The sequence below is a fragment of the Rana temporaria genome, chromosome 5, assembly GCF_905171775.1.
Source record: "Rana temporaria chromosome 5, aRanTem1.1, whole genome shotgun sequence".
Lineage (NCBI taxonomy): Eukaryota > Metazoa > Chordata > Amphibia > Anura > Ranidae > Rana > Rana temporaria.
Window position 1 is genome coordinate 207929070 of NC_053493.1, and position 19542 is coordinate 207948611.

Below are 19542 nucleotides of genomic sequence, written 5' to 3' on the forward strand. Positions count from 1 at the left end.
CCCAAAATAAAAAAACTAGTTTAACAGCAGCTGCTATTCTCCTCTACCCTTCACCCTCTTCACCTGCAACAACATTTGCCTCAATGCTGATATTTTATAAAAAAACAATTCACTTCACCAATGCTGATTGACTGTTGCAAAAAATACACTTGTGGAAGCAACGTGGCACAAATCATAGTGGCAATAGTCATGAATTATCCACAAACATTGCCCTCAAACAAAGTGGCCCAATTCCCTGAGAACTTGCATATTGTCAACTGGTTTGCTTATACATACTTTTTACCGCTGGAACCATTTGCTCCTTTTTTCTTCCCCTAAAAATCTGCAAAGCCGCTGTTTCTGTATCTATTAGCCATTGTTCATAAAGAGAGGTAATTTCTTTTGCCAACTGAATTGAACTTTACAGTGATAAATGTGCCCCAAAGTAATGGTGTCTTACAAGGATCCCTCTCATATCTACCACATAAGATGTTGACTACATTAGTTTAAATTAAACTTTTTCTAGCATCGTCATGGTAATTAAAGTGGTTGTAACCCCCCAAAAAAAGGCTCCTGTTCCCTTAAAACATGATTTATAGCATACTGCCTATGCTATGTATTTTGTCCCATTGTATGATGTAAAATACCTGGTTGATCTTGCCTGTTCCTGTGTCCACCTGTGTGTGCTGACCATGGTAATCATGGCTGCTAATTCATGATACTATGGTCAGTATACGTACCTCTGTCACCCCACTCTCTGCTGTGATTTTCTCTCTCCCTCCCTGTCTGTCAGCTCAGTAGCCTGTGTGAGAGCCGATCTCTTCCCTGCTTCTCCCCTCCTGCGGCTATTCTTATAATGTATACATAAGGTATTAAAATCACTGGCATCTCCTCTCTTTTAGGCAGATATACAGTATGGTGTGTCAATTTAAAAAAAAAAATTATTCCTAAATACCTTCTTGCACAGCTTGGCTGTGCGGTCACGTGGTCTCCCTCTGCTGGCCGGCTGACGTTAGAAGGGAATCTCAGCCCCTACCGCTGCTCTCCTTAGACCGGGAAGGAGAGTGGAAGGGGATCACGTGACCACACAGTGGAGCTGTGGAAAAAGGTATTTAGGAATATAGTCTTTAAAAAATTAATATACAGTGCTTTATATCTGCCTAAAACAGAGGGGATTCCTATGATTTCAACTTAACATCCTCTTTAACCTCCCTGGCGGTATGATTCTGTCAGAAAAAACATGCTGAAAGCGGTACCATTATTTGCAAGGAAATTTGGCGTTTTATATTGTAGGTCTGTAATTTTTAGAAATAACTCACTTAAATCTGACCAAACAAGATTCTAATAGGCATCCCGGGTATGACATTTTTTTAAAAACAAAATGATAAATTATAATATAATAAATTATTATAAATAATTATAACAAATAATAATATAATTATAATAAAAATTATTCAATAATGTAATCAAATCAAAATCACTGAAATTTGCTCAGTTGCAGAATTGTCGCTGTCATTATTTTTTTTTTTTTATGATGAATTTCCCCACAAATCGCTATCGCACAATTCTGCAAGTGATTATAATTTATTATCGCTGTTTTTTAGCTGATCTAAAACTATTTTTGACATAAAGGGACACTTTTGGTTGCTATGGACAATCTACAGTTTGCAGGGAGAAAGAAACGTTTTTATATAAAATGACATGCATGACACAGGACAGACCACTAGGGACAAGGGGGGTGTGTTTTTTACATACAGTACTGTAATCTATAAGATTACAGTATACTGTATGTAAAGTGTTTGTTTACTTTTTTGAATTTGGCGCCGTTCTCCGTCCCCGCGCGTCGTAATGTCGCAGGGAACGGAGATCGGCGGCACAGGGGGACGCTGTGTGAATCGAGCGAGGTCCCGCTCGCTCACACAGCGCGGTGGCATCGCTGGATCCAGGGACAAGGTAAGTAAACCATGCCTATGGATCTAGCGAGGCAAGCCCGAGTCTGACTCGGGGTTACCGCTCGCAGCAGGAAAATCTAACCCAGAGTCAGACTCGGGAATACCGCCAGGCAGGTTAAAGCCTAATACACACAGGTGTATTAAAATACTTCTATCAACACTGGATTTTTCTGCCATTTAAGGGAGTATAGCATTTAGAAGTATCTGCACATAAACTCATTATTTTGGCTAGAATATTTTTTTCCTGGCCACTGGAATTAATTCACACATGTGCGCTTACATACATTTTTGCCTTTATGTGATTGCAGGCTTGGGATTTTTTTTGTGCCCCTGAACACTGACTAAAATATGGACCTAAACCCCCAGGCCGTAGGCTGGGTGGACATGGACATGGGCATATTAAAAATAAAATACTCCCATAAATGCTGGCTCTTTCTACTGTCAGCTGGCAAAAACATCCTGTGTAAAAATGTTAATTTTGGCACATATATAGATAGCTTTATGAGCATTTAGACTCAAATGGCATTTATAAGCAAACATGCACTAGAATGAAATACATGAGCATTTGTATGCATTTACATACACTATATTACCAAAAGTATTGGGACATCTGCCTTTACATGCACATGAACTTTAATGGCATCCCAGTCTTAGTCCGTAAAGTTCAATATTGAGTTGGTTCACCCTTTCCAGCTTCAACTCTTCTGGGAAGGCTTTCCACAAGGCTTAGGTGTGTGTCTATGGGAATGTTTGACCATTCTTCCAGAAGCGCATTTGTGAGGTCAGGCACTGTTGTAGATGAGAAAGTCTGGCTTGCAGTCTCTGCTCTAATTCATCCCAAAGGTGATCTATCAGGTTGAGGTCACTGTGCAGCCCAGTCAAGTTCCTCCACACCAAACTCACTCATCCATGTCTTTATGGACCTTGTTATGTACACTGGTGAGCAGTCATGTTGAAACAGGAAGAGGCCATCCCCCAAACAGTTCCCAAAAAGTTGGAAGCATGAAATTGTCCAAAATGTCTTGGTATGCTGAGCTACCTTCACTGGAACAAAGGGGCCAAGCTCAGCCCCTGAAAAACAACCCCAAGACATGGATGAGTGAGTTTGGGGTGGAGGAACTGGCTTGCACAGAACCCTGACCTCAACCCTATAGAACACATTTGGAGCCAGGCCTTCTGGTCCAACATCAGTGCCTGACCTCACAAATGTGCTTCTGGAAGAATGGTCAAAGATTCCCATAGACACATTACTAAACCTTGTGGACAGCCTTCCCAGAAGAGTTGAAGCTGTTATAGCTGCAAAGGGTGGGCCAACTGAATGAACCCTACAGACTAATAGGTAGATTCAGGTAGGGGCACGCAAATCTAAGGCGGCGTAGTGTAAACACGCTAGGCTAAGTAAGAGAGGCAAGTACTGTATTCTCAAAGTACTTGCCTCCTTACTTAGAGCGGCGTAGCGTAAATGCGGCGGGCGTAAGGACGCCTAATTCAAATGTGTTGGAGGGGGGCGTGTTTTATGGTAATAAGGCTTCACCTCACGTTTTTTGACGTATTTCTCTTACTGCGCATGTGCCGGGCGCCTACATTTCCCAGTGTGCATTGCGGCTAAGTACGCCGCACGGGCCTATTGATTTCGACGTGGACGTAAACTACATAAATCCCGATTCGCGGACGACTTACGCAAACAACGTAAACAATTCGAATCTCGTGGCAGGAACGGCAGCCATACTTTAACATTGTTATTCCACCTAATAGATGGAATAACTTTAGGCCTGCTAATGCCTTACGGAAACGGCGCAAATCGACTGCGGCGGCCGGGCATACGTTCGTGAATCGGCGTATCAACTCATTTACATATTCTACGCCGACCGCAATGGAAGCGCCACCTAGCGGCCATCCGAAAAATTGCAATCTAAGATAGGACGGCGCAAGCCGTCGTATCTTAGATATGTTTAAGCGTATCTCTGTTTGAGCATACGCTTAAACATAGGTCGGCGTAGATTCTGAGTTAGGTCGGCTTATCTACTGATAAGCCGGCCTAACTCTTTCTGAATCTACCTATAAGACTGGGAACCTGTTAACGTTCATGTGCATGTAAAGGTAGTCATTCCAATTCTTTTGGTAATATAGTGTAAGTTTGGGGTATTTTTGCTCTTAATATGTAAATCAAAATGCTAAAATGTGCATGGACACATTGGCTAATACAGATCTGTTTTCAGAGGCATAAAAAAAGAAAAAGAAAAATTTGTCAAAAAATCAGTGCTTCTCTTCTACATGTGTGCATAAGGCCGGTGACGTATTATTTTCTTTTTCACAGCAAATGTTACTGATTCTCAGTGACATACATTGCAGACATTGTTGTTCATTCTTGTTAGACTTCACAGATCGACTAACATTTCTAATTATAAGAAGCTGACTACAATGGTAACATTAATTCCCAAGCTTTGTTAAAATGTGTTTACGCATTGTAAATTCTCTGAAGAACAAATTCATCAATGGCTCATGTTTTCCCCAAGCGAGTTAAAGAACGCTGGATGTTATGGTAGCCTATAGCGCACATTCATCAAACAGCAAGATATTTTAGACTCTGATTAATGAGCCCCACATAACACTTTGCGATCCAGTGTTATTTTTTTTTTCTTTCTTACTGAATTAACCTTTCAGCCTTTTGATCCAGTCATGCAATTTTAACCCCTTAAAATACATTTTTTATACCTCAGTGAATTGCTGACATTTTTGGACTGATGACGTGTTGATGTAATTAGCAGGGCTTTTTTTCAGGGGGAACTTGGGGGAACTCAGTTCCACCACCTCTGGCTCAGACCCTTTGGTGCCTGCTCACCACAATCACTTGTAAACACAGAAGTCTGGTTTCTGTGTTTACAAGTGACAGCTTTGTAACCCCCTGAACTCTGCACTCTGTATGTAATGCAATTCTGGCATTTACTACCCCTTTAATACCCTTCTACTGTTTGTGAAATCTGAACGGGTCGTGGTTGAGTTCCTGCACCTATTTTCTGAGAAAAAAAGCTCTGGTAATTAGTAAACCTCAAAAATATACTGCGAACATTCAAGCAAGTAGCACAAATACTTGTTTTGTATAAAAATACAAAAAAAAAAGAATGTTTTCATAAAAGTTGGTTGGAAATAAAATATGGTTTGAAAATAAAATGAAACATTTGTACATTTATGTATGCATGTAGATATTTATTTCCGGTTTCTTGGTGGATGCTTTTTCTTAATGCTGTTCGATCCTGTATGCTGCTGTATCATATGGTCACCATTGGAGCCATGAGTAATGATAGGAACAGTATCCTGGCGTCATGCAATCAAGGAAATGCCTGCTGATGCCACCACTGTTTTTCTCTGTCAGCATAATGGCACAGCATAACAACCTCAGTTTATGTAAATATTTAATTATATTTACCTTATATATATTTACCATGTATGTATATATATATATATATATATATATATATATATATATATATATATATATTTATTTATACTGTACTGTATATATTAAATATACTATACTATAAATCTGTAACCATGGAAAAGACTTCAGAAAGTAAAATTAAGCTTTTCTAAAAAAAAAAAGAGCTTGTGCCAGGAATATTTTATATCTTTTTCTGATCTTCCAATCACAAGCAAGCAGAAATCCTGTTTTTTAATTACCTAAATAGCAGCATGTTAGACCCTCTTCCTTTCAATACCATTTTTCAGTTTTCTATGCGTCATTATTCTGTCATCCAACACTTTTTCTAAATTTATTTCTAAATTAAAGCCCACTGTTGGCTGATGTCACAGAGCTTGTCTAGGCTCTAAAAGAACCCCGCCTTTAGGGTCTGGACCCACCAAAATGCCTGACGGGCAGCTGGCTTGGCCACTCCGTGCCCGTTGGTTTTGTACAAGTAAAACAATTGCTCTTTAAAGACATAGATAGGCAGAATTCAAACCCTCTCATCAGGATGAAGATCTACTGATAATGAACAGAAAGGTTGGAACATCAAAAATATCAGCGGCCTAAATAGCGTGTGGAAAATACCTCTGTGATTTTCATCCGTAAGCGGTGATTCTCTGATTGAAGTCCTTCTAGTCGGGAAGTACTGGCTTGATTAACGCTGGTGACTGATGTTGATGTCTTTGAATCTTCTTTTTTTTGATTGTGCGTAAACTGAAACCTTCTAGTCTGAGTTGCTACATCAGGATTTGACCGTAAGGTAAGTAACTGTGAAAATTAAACAATAATTTAGAGCATTACTAACAGATAAGGCTGAGGCATAATTCAATACATACAATCCCTTGTTAAAAGGTAAGTGCTATATTATGCAAGCAATTTGGGTCAATTGCTGCAGCCTGCAGTGAGTGCATGGCTGGTGTTCTCGGTGGACAAAAGCAACATCAAATATTTATGCAAATAAACATTTCAATTATGCATTAATAAATTTAGCAAGTTATTTAAAAAACAATAATGGCAGTAAAAAAAAATAGATTCTTTTGCTTTCTCATCGAATAAGTCCAACACATGAACATTCATTTGGAAATATGAAGATGGTTTACTTCTACTCACATTGGTCTCCTATTAGAGGGTAAAATTATATAAGCAAACATACATAAAAAACGAAAAAAAATGTACTGAAGGCCTACAGAACACCTCCCAGCGCCAAAACAGGATATGAGCTGATTACAATAAGCTAATAACAAAAAAACGTAGATGACAGATGATCTGTATACTACGATACATAACATACATAAAGGCTTTGAAAAAATAATAAAGATGACAGTCTACAATGGGGTTGATTTACTAATACTGAACAGTACAAAATCTGGCGCAGTTCTACATAGAAAACAATCAGCTTCCAGTTTTATTTTGTTGTCAAAGTTTGAAGTCAGCTTCAAACTTTGACAAAAAATGCAGTTATGATGCACATAGCAAAGACAATCACCCCTCCCTTGAGCATCAACAGCACAGAATGCAAACTAACAAGCACACTAACGCGTTTCAGACCTGATTTGAGGCTTAATCATAGCTAAGGTGCTAGATAAACACACATGTATATATATATATATACACCTAAACATCCAAAAACAAGCATGTGTGATGTTGATTGATAATTTTCACAATCAAAAACACCTGTGGACATCTAAGTCAAATACTTAACCACTTCCCGCCCACCATATAGCAATATGACGTGCACAAAGGGGTTTAGTTATCCTGACTGGATGTCATATGACGTGATCAGGATAACGAGCCGGTGCACGCCGGCGGGGGCAGGCAGCGTGGCGGTCTGACACACGGCAACTCGGATCTAGGTAAAGAGTCTCTGATGAAGACTCTTTACCATGTGATCAGCTTTGTCCAATCACAGCTGACTGTGTATTGGCTTTCTTCACTCGTGTCTGTAAGGCGCAAGTAGAGGAGAGAGGATCGGCCAAGAGGGGTTTTTGCTGATTGATTTTACAGCGCAGCCCCCCGAGGATGCCCACCAGGGACACCACCAGGGATTCCCACCACTTGTGACCATCAGGTATGCCACCCATGGCCACAAAAGAAGCCAATCAGTGCCCACAATTGATGCCAAACAGTGCCCATCACTAATGCCTGCAAGTACCTCCTTATCAGTGATGCCCATCAGTGCCATCTATCAGTGTACATCAGTGCCACCCATCAGTGCCACCTATCAGTTTCCATCCATGCCCATCAGTACCGCCTATCAGGGCCTATCAGTGCCACCTATCAGTGACCATCAGTGCTGCATATCAGTGCCACCTATAATGCCCTGTACACGATCGGTCAATCCGATGAGACCGGTCTGATGGATTTTTCCATCAGTTAACCGATGAAGCTGACTGATGGTTAGTCGTGCCTACACACCATCAGTTAAAAAAACGATTGTGTCAGAACGCGGTGACGTAAAACACAACGACGTGCTGAAAAAAACGAAGTTTAATGCTTCCAAGCATGCGTTGACTTGATTCTAAGCATGCGTTAATTTTAAAACAAGTTTCAAATTTTTTAACCGATGGATAAATAACCGATGGGGCCAAACACGATCGGTTTGGTCTGATGAAAACGGTCCATCAGACCGCTCTCATCGGATTGACCGATCGTGTGTATGCGGCATTAGTGCCGCATATAAGTGCCCATCATCAGTGCACATCAGTGACACCTTATCGATGCCACCTCATTGGTGCCACCTCATCAGTGCTGCCGTATCAGTGCCCGTCAGTGCAGCCTCATCAGTGCCCATCAGTGAAGGAGAAAACTTACTTATTTACAGTTTTGTAACAGATTCAAAGAAAAACTAAAAAAGAAAATCTTTTTTTTATTTGTTTAGCAGAAAATAAAAAGGTGATCAAATACCACCAAAAGAAAAATCTATTTGTGGGAACAAAATTAGAAAAATGTTGTTTGGGTACAGTGTAGCATGACTGCGCAATTGTCATTTAAGTAGCGTCAGAGCTGAAAGCTGAAAATTGGCTTGGGCAAGAAGGGGGGAAGTGCCTGGTATTGAAGTGGTTAAGAATCAATCAAACAAGTTAAGGGGGAGGTTTCAGGAAAAAAAATAAAATTTTAAATAAAAAACTTTAAAGCAAAGAAAGGGTCAGTGCCCATCAATGCAGCCTTATCAGTGCCCATCTGCAGCCTCAAAATTTCCCATCAATGCAACTTAATCAATGCCCATCTGCAGCTTCACAATTGCCTATCAATGCAGCTTGATCAATGCCCATCCCTAGCCTCACAATTGCCCATCACTACAGCTTGATTAATGCCCATCTCAGGGAGGGGGGCAGAATGAGCGCTGTCAGATTACATACAGCGAGAATCTCCTGTTTACTCGGTGACCTCTTTAATACAAAGTCCCGCCTCCTGGACCGGCTTCTATGATAGACAGAACACTGGTCCAATGCCGGCCCAGGAGACGGGACTTTCTATTACAGAGGCCGCTGAGTAAACAAGCGATCATCACTGTATGTAATCTGAAGGCACTCGTCCCGCCCCGCTCCCCGTTCTCTCCAAGGTTTCCCAAATTGCAGTATCGGCGTAAAATATTCACACACTCTATGGAACCGATTTGCAGGGTGAAAAAGTGAGTGTTATACGCCAATAAATACAGTATATATATATATATATATATATATATACACACACACCTAAAAAACTTTTATTAGATTACAACAGGTTACATATAAACTTCTTGCATGAATATTTGTTTGTTTTTATCGAGCATCAGATACCAAACTCAGATACAAAGATGCATCCACAATTAATGGACCAATATGATTCAGCATGCCTGAATTGGGAAATCACAGCTTTATATATAAACCAACTGCTATAGTACATTATGCTGTTCATAGCATCCCACACACACAGATCCACAAACATATGTAATCATACGATTATACAAATCTCTATATAATGATCTTTAATGCACAATATACAAAGTTTTTTTTTGGACCATATGTCCCATAAGGCCGCGTACACACGTCGCACTATCCGATGAGAATGGTCCGATGGACCGTTTTCATCGGTTCACCGCTAAAGCAGACTGATGGTCTGATGTGCGTACACACCATTGTTTCCATTGTTTTTACACTTGATTCTGAGCATGCGTGGGTTTTGAACCGATGCTTTTGCGTACTAACCATCGGTTTTGACCTATTGGTCAGCCGTCCATCGGTTCGATTTTAAAGCAAGTTCTTTTTTTTTGGACCGAAGGACAACAGACCGATGGGCCGTACACACGGTCGGTTTGGACCGATGAAACTGAACTTCAGTCCGATTTCATCGGTTTGGACCGACCGTGTGTACGCGGCCTAAGAGCTTGGTAACTATAAAATGAAAAAGAGAAAAAAGACAGAAACCCATATATATATATATATTGTGACAGGAAGTCAGGTAAATCTGTGGGTGTTGTCACTGCAGGGACATACATTTCTGCCTTGTTTAGACGATACACAGATTATTATCGGGCGTCGGCTACAAACATAGACAGAGGAAGGCTAGAGGCCTTTAGAAAACTTCAGCTGTTCAGAATAAAGCAATCAAGGCCTTTATAAGTAGCCAGAGGGTTACCACTTGATTGCTGCATCACTCCTAAGGCTGTGTGAGTAGGAGAGCAGTGCCTGATGAGGTGAGGAGACCATTGTTTTTTTGCTGTGTGATAACAAAACCAAAAGACTATTGTTTGCTGCATGAGCAGCACTGTCTATCCAGCGCTAGGCTGTGTTAGACTTCATAGATAGGTTCCTGTGTGGAAGGTAGATGCCCAGCGTGGCTAGGATTTATTTTATGTTTTGATTTTGTTTATGCTGTTTGGATACTTGCAATTGTTTTCCAGCAAGATGGAAAAATAAACCAGAAACTTTGTTTTCAACCGTTTTTGATTGCCAGTCTGTATAAGTTCAGTGTGTGGTGAACCCATCCAAGGGGTCACACACCCCGCTACCGAGCTAACCCCTCACATATGGTGGAGAATGCGGGCAACTAAAGTGAACCCAAAATGGAGGAGATACTGAAACAGCTGGCTTTAGCAAATGCAAGTCAACAACAGACGAATGCAGCTTTGCAGCGGAGCATTGCAGAGCAACAACAGGCTCACCAAGAAAGCATGGCAGGCTTGGAACAGAGACACCAGCAGCAAATGGAGGCCATCGTGAAACAACTTCAGAAACAGCAGACCGAGGCTGGGAGTCAGGCCGGTAACGTACCGACTTTTCAGGTGCGACACTTATTGCCAAAGATGACTGCAGATGAGGACCCTGAGATGCTTCTGACCACTTTTTGAGAGAGCAGCGGAAAGAGAGAATTGGCCTAAAGACCGGTGGGCTGGACTAGTGGCTCCCCTATTATCTGGAGAAGCCCAAAAGGCATATTTTGATTTGGAACTTGCAGACGCAAAGAACTATGATCGATTAAAAGAGGAAATATTGGCACGTTTTGGTGTAACCCTGGATGTCCGTGCCCAGCGGGTCCACAATTGGAGTTATCAGCAGAGGAAGCCACCTCGGTCACAGATGTATGATCTTATCCATTTGGCTAAGAAGTGGCTGCAGCCAGAAACTCTGTCCGGACCAAAAATTTTGGAGCGAGTAGTCATGGACAAATTTCTTAGGTCTCTTCCTAACACCCTGCAGAAATGGGTGAACCATGGTGGTCCGGATACTGCAGACAAACTTGTAGACCTGGTCGAAAGGTACCTAACGGAGAGTTTGTCCTCTTCCACCCGAGACACACAGACTTTTCACCCCAAGACCAGACCGTCCCCACCTATAGGTAAGACTGCATCAAGGGACGGGGGTGGAGAGAGGTACCAAGGAGCAACTAGAGGAACTATCGGGACTACTGCTAATGTTTGGCGAGAGCGGCCTGGAAGACCCATCCCACAGGAGAGGACCAGAAGGCTGATCTGTTACCGTTGCCATGAAGAGGGACATGTAGCAGCCGTTTGCCCAGCGGGTGATGAACCCATGCAATGTGACTTTCTTACCGAGAGACGACAGTCCCTTTTTGCAACCACATGCACTGCAGTAAAGGGAAATAAGAAACCGTTATATAGAATGTGCTTAAATGGTAAAAATGTTGTGGTATTGTTGGATTCAGGTAGCCTGGTCACCTTAGTGAAAAGTGACCTAGTGGTAGGAAAAACCTTACATCCGAGGAAAATGGCTGTAGTTTGTGTACATGGGGACACTCGAGAATATCCGGTGACTACCGTTTCCTTTGAAACCTCTCTCGGTAACTTGTGTCACCAGGTAGGTTTAGTTCCCAAACTGCCACATGACGCCATTGTGGGAAGGGATTTCCCAAAATTCTGGGAACTCTGGGACTGCCCAGATTCCTCAGTAGGTGGTTCTTCTGAGTCTGAACCATCTATTCCAGAAACCTCTAACTGTGAGGATTCTCCTGAGTTTCCATTCTCAGTATTAGCAGGGGAAACACCAGTCCCTAGGGAGGAGCCTGCCACCTCAGAAGAGGAACAGCAGCCGATAGGGTTTGATGACCTCGAGGTGCACAGAGAAAACTTTGTCACTGAGCAATTAAGGGACCCCACATTGATAAGAGCCCGAGAGAATCCAGTGAAGGTAGATGGGGAGTTAGTTAATCCTGACGAGAGGGTTGCCCTCCCTTACTTTATTATTGAAAGGGACCTGTTATATAGAGTGTCACAGAGGATAGATGACACCATTGAGCAACTGGTAGTGCCTAAACCGTACCGCAAGATGGTTTTGGAACTGGCCCATGGGCATATTCTTGGGGGACATTTGGGAGCGGAAAAAACCCGGGAGAGGATCACCCAGAGGTTTTATTGGCCTGGGATCACTAAAGAAGTGGAATTGTACTGCTCTTCCTGTCCAGTGTGTCAGATTACTGCACCAATGCCACATTTCCGCAGTCCGTTGGTACCCCTGCCCATTATAGAGGTCCCTTTTGAGAGGATCGCCATGGACCTGGTTGGCCCCTTGTTGAAGTCCACTAGAGGGCACCAGCACATCTTGGTAATAATGGACTATGCCACCCGGTACCCAGAAGCGATTCCTCTCCGAAACACCTCTGCTAAAACAATTGCCAAAGAATTATTTCAGGTTTTCAGCCGTGTGGGTCTCCCTAAGGAAGTCCTAACTGACCAGGGCACCCCGTTTATGTCTAGGGTGACCAAAGAACTTTGTAAACTCCTGAAAGTGACCCAACTACGTACATCCGTATATCACCCTCAGACAGACGGGTTAGTGGAGAGGTTTAATAAAACCTTAAAACAAATGTTGAGGAGGGTGGTGGATAAAGACGGAAAGAATTGGGATTATCTGCTCCCTTATTTAATGTTTGCAATAAGAGAGGTTCCCCAATCGTCCACAGGGTTCTCTCCGTTTGAGCTACTGTATGGGAGGCACCCTCGGGGCCTACTGGACATTGCCAGGGAAACATGGGAGAGTGAGAGTTCACCCCATCGAAGTGTGATTGAACATGTGGCCCAAATGCAGGACAGAATTGCCCAAGTGATGCCGATTGTGAAGGAACATATAGCCCAAGCCCAATTGGCTCAACAAAGGGTTTACAATCGTGGGGCCCAGGTCCGTTCCTTTGCACCTGGTGATAGGGTGTTGGTGTTGGTCCCCACGGTCGAGAGTAAATTCCTAGCCAAATGGCAGGGTCCATATGAAGTGTTGGAAAAAGTGGGAGTGGTGAATTATAAAATTAGCCAACCAGGAAGACGAAAACCTGAGCAGCTCTATCACGTGAACTTGCTGAAACCATGGAAGGATAGAGAGTCCTTGGTCGCTGAGACTGCCCGAGTTTATGCTCCGTTTGACCGGACTGTCCCTGAAGTTGGGATAGCGGAGACTCTATCCAAAACGCAGAAACAGGAGGTTAAAGAATTTGTGCTCCGTAATAAGGAGAAGTTTTCAGACCTGCCAGGTTGGGTCTCTGGAGTTGAACATGACATTATCACCACCCCAGGGGATAAGGTCAAGTTGAAGCCCTATAGAATTCCAGAAGCCCGGCGAGAGGCAATTCGCCAGGAAGTAAAACAAATGCTTGAGCTGGGGGTGATAGAAGAGTCAAATAGTGATTGGTCAAGTCCCATTGTCTTAGTGCCCAAACCCGATGGAAATTGGCGGTTTTGTAATGACTTTCGCCGCCTTAATCAAATCACTAAGTTTGACACCTATCCCATGCCCCGCATAGATGAACTGATTGATCGCCTAGGCACTGCTCGGTACATGACAACGTTAGACCTTACCAAGGGTTATTGGCAAATTCCTCTCTCGAAGTCGGCCAGGGAAAAAACAGCATTTGTAACTCCAGACGGATCTTTCCAATATCGGAGAATGCCTTTTGGGTTACAAAATGCTCCCGCCACATTCCAACGCGTCATGGATAAGACCCTTCGGCCTCATCGAGCCTATGCTGCTGCATACCTCGATGACGTTGTCATTCACAGTGAGGATTGGGAATCACACTTGCCAAAAGTTCAGGCTGTGTTGGATTCCATCTGGAAAGCCGGATTTACAGCTAATCCAAAAAAATGTACCCTTGGGCTGGAAGAGGCGAAGTATCTGGGGTATACTATTGGAAGAGGTCTAATTAGGCCCCAAATAAACAAAGTTGAGGCTATTCAGGATTGGCCACGTCCCACCAACAAGAAACAGGTTCGTGCATTTTTGGGGATCGCGGGCTACTATCGCCGCTTTATCCCCCATTTTGCCTCACAGGCTGTTCCCCTGACCAATTTGACAAAGGGGAAGGAGTCTGTAATGACCAAATGGACTCCCGAAGCAGAAACGGCTTTTCAAGCTTTAAAACAGGCCTTATGTAATTCGCCCGATTTCTCACGGAACTTTGTGGTTCAGACAGATGCGTCAAATGTGGGTTTAGGAGCTGTACTGTCTCAGGTTATCAAGGGGGAGGAACACCCTGTTATGTACCTCAGCCGAAAGTTGAAGGCCCATGAAGAGAATTATGCCACCATTGAGAAAGAATGTTTGGCGGTGAAATGGGCTTTGGATTCTCTCCGGTACTATCTCGTGGGTAGACAGTTTGAGCTGGTGACGGATCATGCCCCGTTGAAGTGGATGGCACAGAACAAAGAGACCAATAGGAGGATAAATAGGTGGTTCCTGGCCCTCCAAGAATTTAGTTTTGTGGTGACGCATCGTCCTGGTGCTGAAATGGGGAATGCAGATGGGTTGTCCCGAGTGCATGCCTGCCTAGCAACCTGTGTCCAAACCCTAGGGTTGAAACAAGAGGGGGGGGTATGTGACAGGAAGTCAGGTAAATCTGTGGGTGTTGTCACTGCCGGGACATACATTTCTGCCTTGTTTAGACGATACACAGATTATTATCGGGCGTCGGCTACAAACATAGACAGAGGAAGGCTAGAGGCCTTTAGAAAACTTCAGCTGTTCAGAATAAAGCAATCAAGGCCTTTATAAGTAGCCAGAGGGTTACCACTTGATTGCTGCATCACTCCTAAGGCTGTGTGAGTAGGAGAGCAGTGCCTGATGAGGTGAGGAGACCATTGTTTTTTTGCTGTGTGATAACAAAACCAAAAGACTATTGTTTGCTGCATGAGCAGCACTGTCTATCCAGCGCTAGGCTGTGTTAGACTTCATAGATAGGTTCCTGTGTGGAAGGTAGACGCCCAGCGTGGCTAGGATTTATTTTATGTTTTGATTTTGTTTATGCTGTTTGGATACTTGCAATTGTTTTCCAGCAAGATGGAAAAATAAACCAGAAACTTTGTTTTCAACCGTTTTTGATTGCCAGTCTGTATAAGTTCAGTGTGTGGTGAACCCATCCAAGGGGTCACACACCCCGCTACCGAGCTAACCCCTCACAATATATATATATATATATATATATGTATATATATATATATATATATATATATATATATATATATATATATATATATATATATATATATACATATATAAAGCATCATACACTCCCACAAAAAAGAGTATATATAATCCATCATTATAATACCAATATTCAATTTAAGATAAAAAGATATCAAATAATGAAAAAAGGGGGAGAGGTGGGAGAGAAACAACCATTAGATAGAGACACTATGCATGTGATATATACACATATAATTGTAGCACTACCCCCCGAAGGAGCTGCTGGATTGATTTGGGTGGCACGTTACCTCTATCTTCCCGGTATTAGATGAGAGCTGTAATAAAGTCAATGTCCACACGACAGGTGTCTTTTCTGTGCTTTTATTACCCAGCCGGGTAAAAAACGTAAAAGTAGAAATAGGTGAATGGAAACTTTAGGCTGAAGTCTCTGCCACAGACCCTCCTAAAGGTGAAGATAGTCTCGGTCCAAAATCCTTCTCAACTGGACTTAGCACCCGGATCTCCTTCAAACAGCTTAATTACGTCAGGAACTGATAGGCGACCATTGTCCAGCCTCTCAAATACGAAGTGTCCTTCGATGGGCAAATATTGGCTGTCGAGGAGAAGTATCCACACAAACCTGATTCTACTGCTGCCACCTACTGTCTGGAGGTGCCTGAAGTCCCCAATTAACTCTCTGACCCCCCTCTAAATTTACAGCAGAGCCTGCTATGAAAGTAGGCGCTACACAATGAACACACATATGACGGTGACACCCAAATCATAGATCATGGGAAATCAGGGATATAAAGGATAAAAAGGAGAACAAATAAACCATTAATGTGTTTTATTTTATTCATAAAAGTGGGAAACATCCCACTCAAAATTGAGGCCAACAGGCTTTCTAGTATTGAGATGAAATTTTTAGTAGACCTCCCTCTTGCATAATAGCCTAAATGTATCCCCTCCCCTCTTAGATAACACTATTTCCAATGCCCATCTTGGTACACCCTGCACTCGGTCGCAAAAAAGCAGCAGCAGAAATCTTGTTACACCCAGTTCAAACTATATGGGCTGGGTGTAACAAGATGTCTGCTGCTGGCCTAATGTGGCCGAGTTCAGGGTGTACTAAGATGGGCGTCAGGATGTTCAAGCCCCGAATGCAACACATAGCGTCACTTTAGTTAACAAATGTGACGGCTCTGTTACACCAATGGATGATGTAGCTGCGCGATGCACCCTCATCTTTTATACTTTACCAAAAATTGTGTCGTTTATTGTGTTTGTGAGCCCCCCAAAAAAATGATCACTACTATATAATATTTGCTATTAATTAAAATTATATCATGAATGGTTCTGTTTCTATTCAAGTGTATGCAGAGATACAGCAATCATTTCTCCACACTGGAGCAGATGTGGAGGCAACCAATCAGCTGCTAGCTTCTGCTTTGTTCAGTCAGGCTTTGAAGAATGAAAGCTAGAAGCTGATTGGCTGTCCCAGTTTTGCAAAAAAAAAATCACACTTGTAGGAGAAATGTGAAGGGAAACAAAAACGACTGTTTACCTGAACCGCAGTCCAGTAACTGGGACCTGACATCCTTCTTTACAAGTCTGCTAATGGATAATAGAGCACAGATGCCGTGCTGAGGGGAAGGCAATAGATGGGGAGAAGTGCAGGCATAGAGGGGAGCGAGCGGAAACAATGGAAGGCAAAGTACACCCTGCACCCCTGGCAGCTTACTTGCGTGAGGACTCGGTCTTTGCTCCGATCTTTGCTCTGCCCGCTGACTCCGCCAGCGGACTTCCTGTTACACACTGCCTCTCTCTCTTTCATCCCAGGTATCGGGTCAGGCATCGGGAGCACTTGTGCGAGTACAAGTACTCGCACAATTGCTCGGTATCGATCCCGATACCGATACTAGTATCGGTATCGGGACAACCCTAGTCATTATTTAGCACCGGCAAATATTCTCAATAGTTTTTTTTTTTTTTTTTGAAACTCAAAGCTAAAAGGAGTAGAAAAAACAGGACATTAATCGACCCAGATTCATGGTTCCTGCCCTTCCATCTTTTCCCATTTCTATATTTACCAGTATTATCACGGAGAAGATCGCCTCTCTCAGTGTTATTTGCAATCTCAATAGCTCTTTTAAGAACAGGCTCAGTATAATCCCTCTCAGTAAAACGTGATTTCATGTTTAATACCTCCATTTGGAAGTCTGATTCATTGCTGCATACACGCTTTAACCTTAAGAACTGGCCAACTGGAATACCTCTAATAGTGTGTTTGGGGTCACTGGAGTCCGCTCTCAATAAGTAATTGCTAGAAGACAGTTTCCTATAGAGCCTAGATAGCACCTCATCTACTTCACCCATTAAAACAACATCCAGAAACTCTACCTGTTTGGATGTTTAGGTGTATATATGAAGAAAGAGAAAAAAAACTGCGCCAAATTATCCAAATATAAATTAAATGTGAAAATAAAAGTCCATAGGAAGAACCAGTCCTCATATAATTGAATACATATAGGCAGATGTTGGAGCAAACTAAAAGTTCATATGAAGAACCAGTTCTCCTTTAAGTGGCACCACAGTGACTCCACACCGTAATTCAGACCTGCTTACCAAATGGCAAGCATAAAGGGGCCTTTGGCTATAACCCAGCCACGGCCTTTAGCTTGCAATGCTGAGCTGGAACTGAAAGGAAGCAGACTGGATGGCTAAAATCCCCCTTGGCGTCTCACAGAGTCTGTGACCGTGATTCAATTATATGTTCAAAGGGAAAGAAAGCTGACCATAGCGTGATACAGTCTCAAAAATTTATTGAAAATAAAGTATTGCACCTCCACGTTTGTAGATAAAAGATCACATATAAACAATGTCGGCCGGCAAAATACAGGAGCCCGTCCTCCTCTAGAATGACATGGTGACGTCAATACGTGCCCTCCCACAGGTGTATCTATATACCTGTGTGTTTGCCTAGCACTTTAGCTATGATTAAGCACCGAATCAGGTGTGAAACGCATTAGCTGTGCTTGTTAGTTTGTATTCTGTGCTGTTGATGCTCTGTTTTTACACTCAATAAAGGTGAATAATTGGAATGCGGCTATACAGCCTTTTTTGTTCTATGGCTATGATGCATAGTTGCACCAGATTTTGCACAATACAGTTTTAGTAAATCAAACCCAATGTGTTTTATTAACAGTGTTAACACAGAGATTAAAGGGGTTGTAAAGGTTCGTCTTTTATTTTCTGGTTCCTTTAAGCTAGTGTATTGTTGGTTCACTTACCTTTTCTTTCGATTTCCCTTCTAAATATTTATTTTCTTTGTTTGAATTTCTCACTTCCTGTTTCTCCTCAGTAAGCTTTCCACCATCATACGAGCGGTGGAAAGTCATTTAGAACAGCTTACTGAACACCTTACTGAGGAGGAACAGGAAGTGAGAGAATCAGATAAAGAAAACAAAGAAAAAAAACATTTAGAAGGGAAATGTAAGGAAAAGGTAAGTGAACCAACAATGCACTAGCTTAACCTCCCTGGCGGTATGATTCTTTCAGAAAAAAGATGCTGAAAGCGGTACCATTATTTGCAAGGAAATTTGGCGTTTTATACTGTAGGCCTGTAATTCTTAGGAATAACTCACTTAAATCTGACCAAACCAGAGTCTAAGGCCTAGTACACTCGAGGATTTCCACGGATTTGGATCCGATGGAGTGTACTCACCATCGGATCGAAATCCGCGCCGAAATCCCCTCGCGATGACGTGTCGCGCCGTCGCCGCGATGGTGTAATGCGGCGACGTGCGCGACGCTGTCATAAATCGAATCATTACGATGCATGCGGGGGATCCCTTCGGACGGATCGATCCGGTGAGTCTGTACAGACCACCGGATCGATCCGCGGGAGCCAATTCCAGCGGATAGATTTGTAGACATGTCTACAAATTTTTATCTGCTGGAATTGGGAAATTTCCGCGGATAAATATCCGCAGGAATGTACACACTATAGAATCTATCCGCTGAAACCGATCCGCTGAGATTTTTCAGCGGATGGATTCTATGGTGTGTACGGGGCCTAATAGGCATCCCGGGTATGAAATTTTTATAAAATCAAAATTATAAATTATAATATAATAAATTGTTATAAATAATTATAACAAATAATAATATAATTCTAATAAAAATTATTCAATAATGTAATCAACTCAAAATCACTGAAATTTGCTCAGTTGCAGAATTGTTGCTGTCATTATTTATTTAT

The 19542-nt window shown here is 42.4% G+C and overlaps 1 protein-coding gene across 1 annotated transcript in view; it reads right to left on the bottom strand.

Moving 5' to 3' along the window:
* GABBR2 (gamma-aminobutyric acid type B receptor subunit 2) overlaps positions 1-19542 on the bottom strand; it is a 792922-nt gene that overhangs the window by 23248 nt on the left and 750132 nt on the right. Inside the window, exon 16 of the mRNA XM_040353518.1 lies at positions 5980-6162. Coding sequence (XP_040209452.1) covers positions 5980-6162 — 183 coding nt within the window. The remainder of the gene's footprint in view (positions 1-5979; positions 6163-19542) is intronic.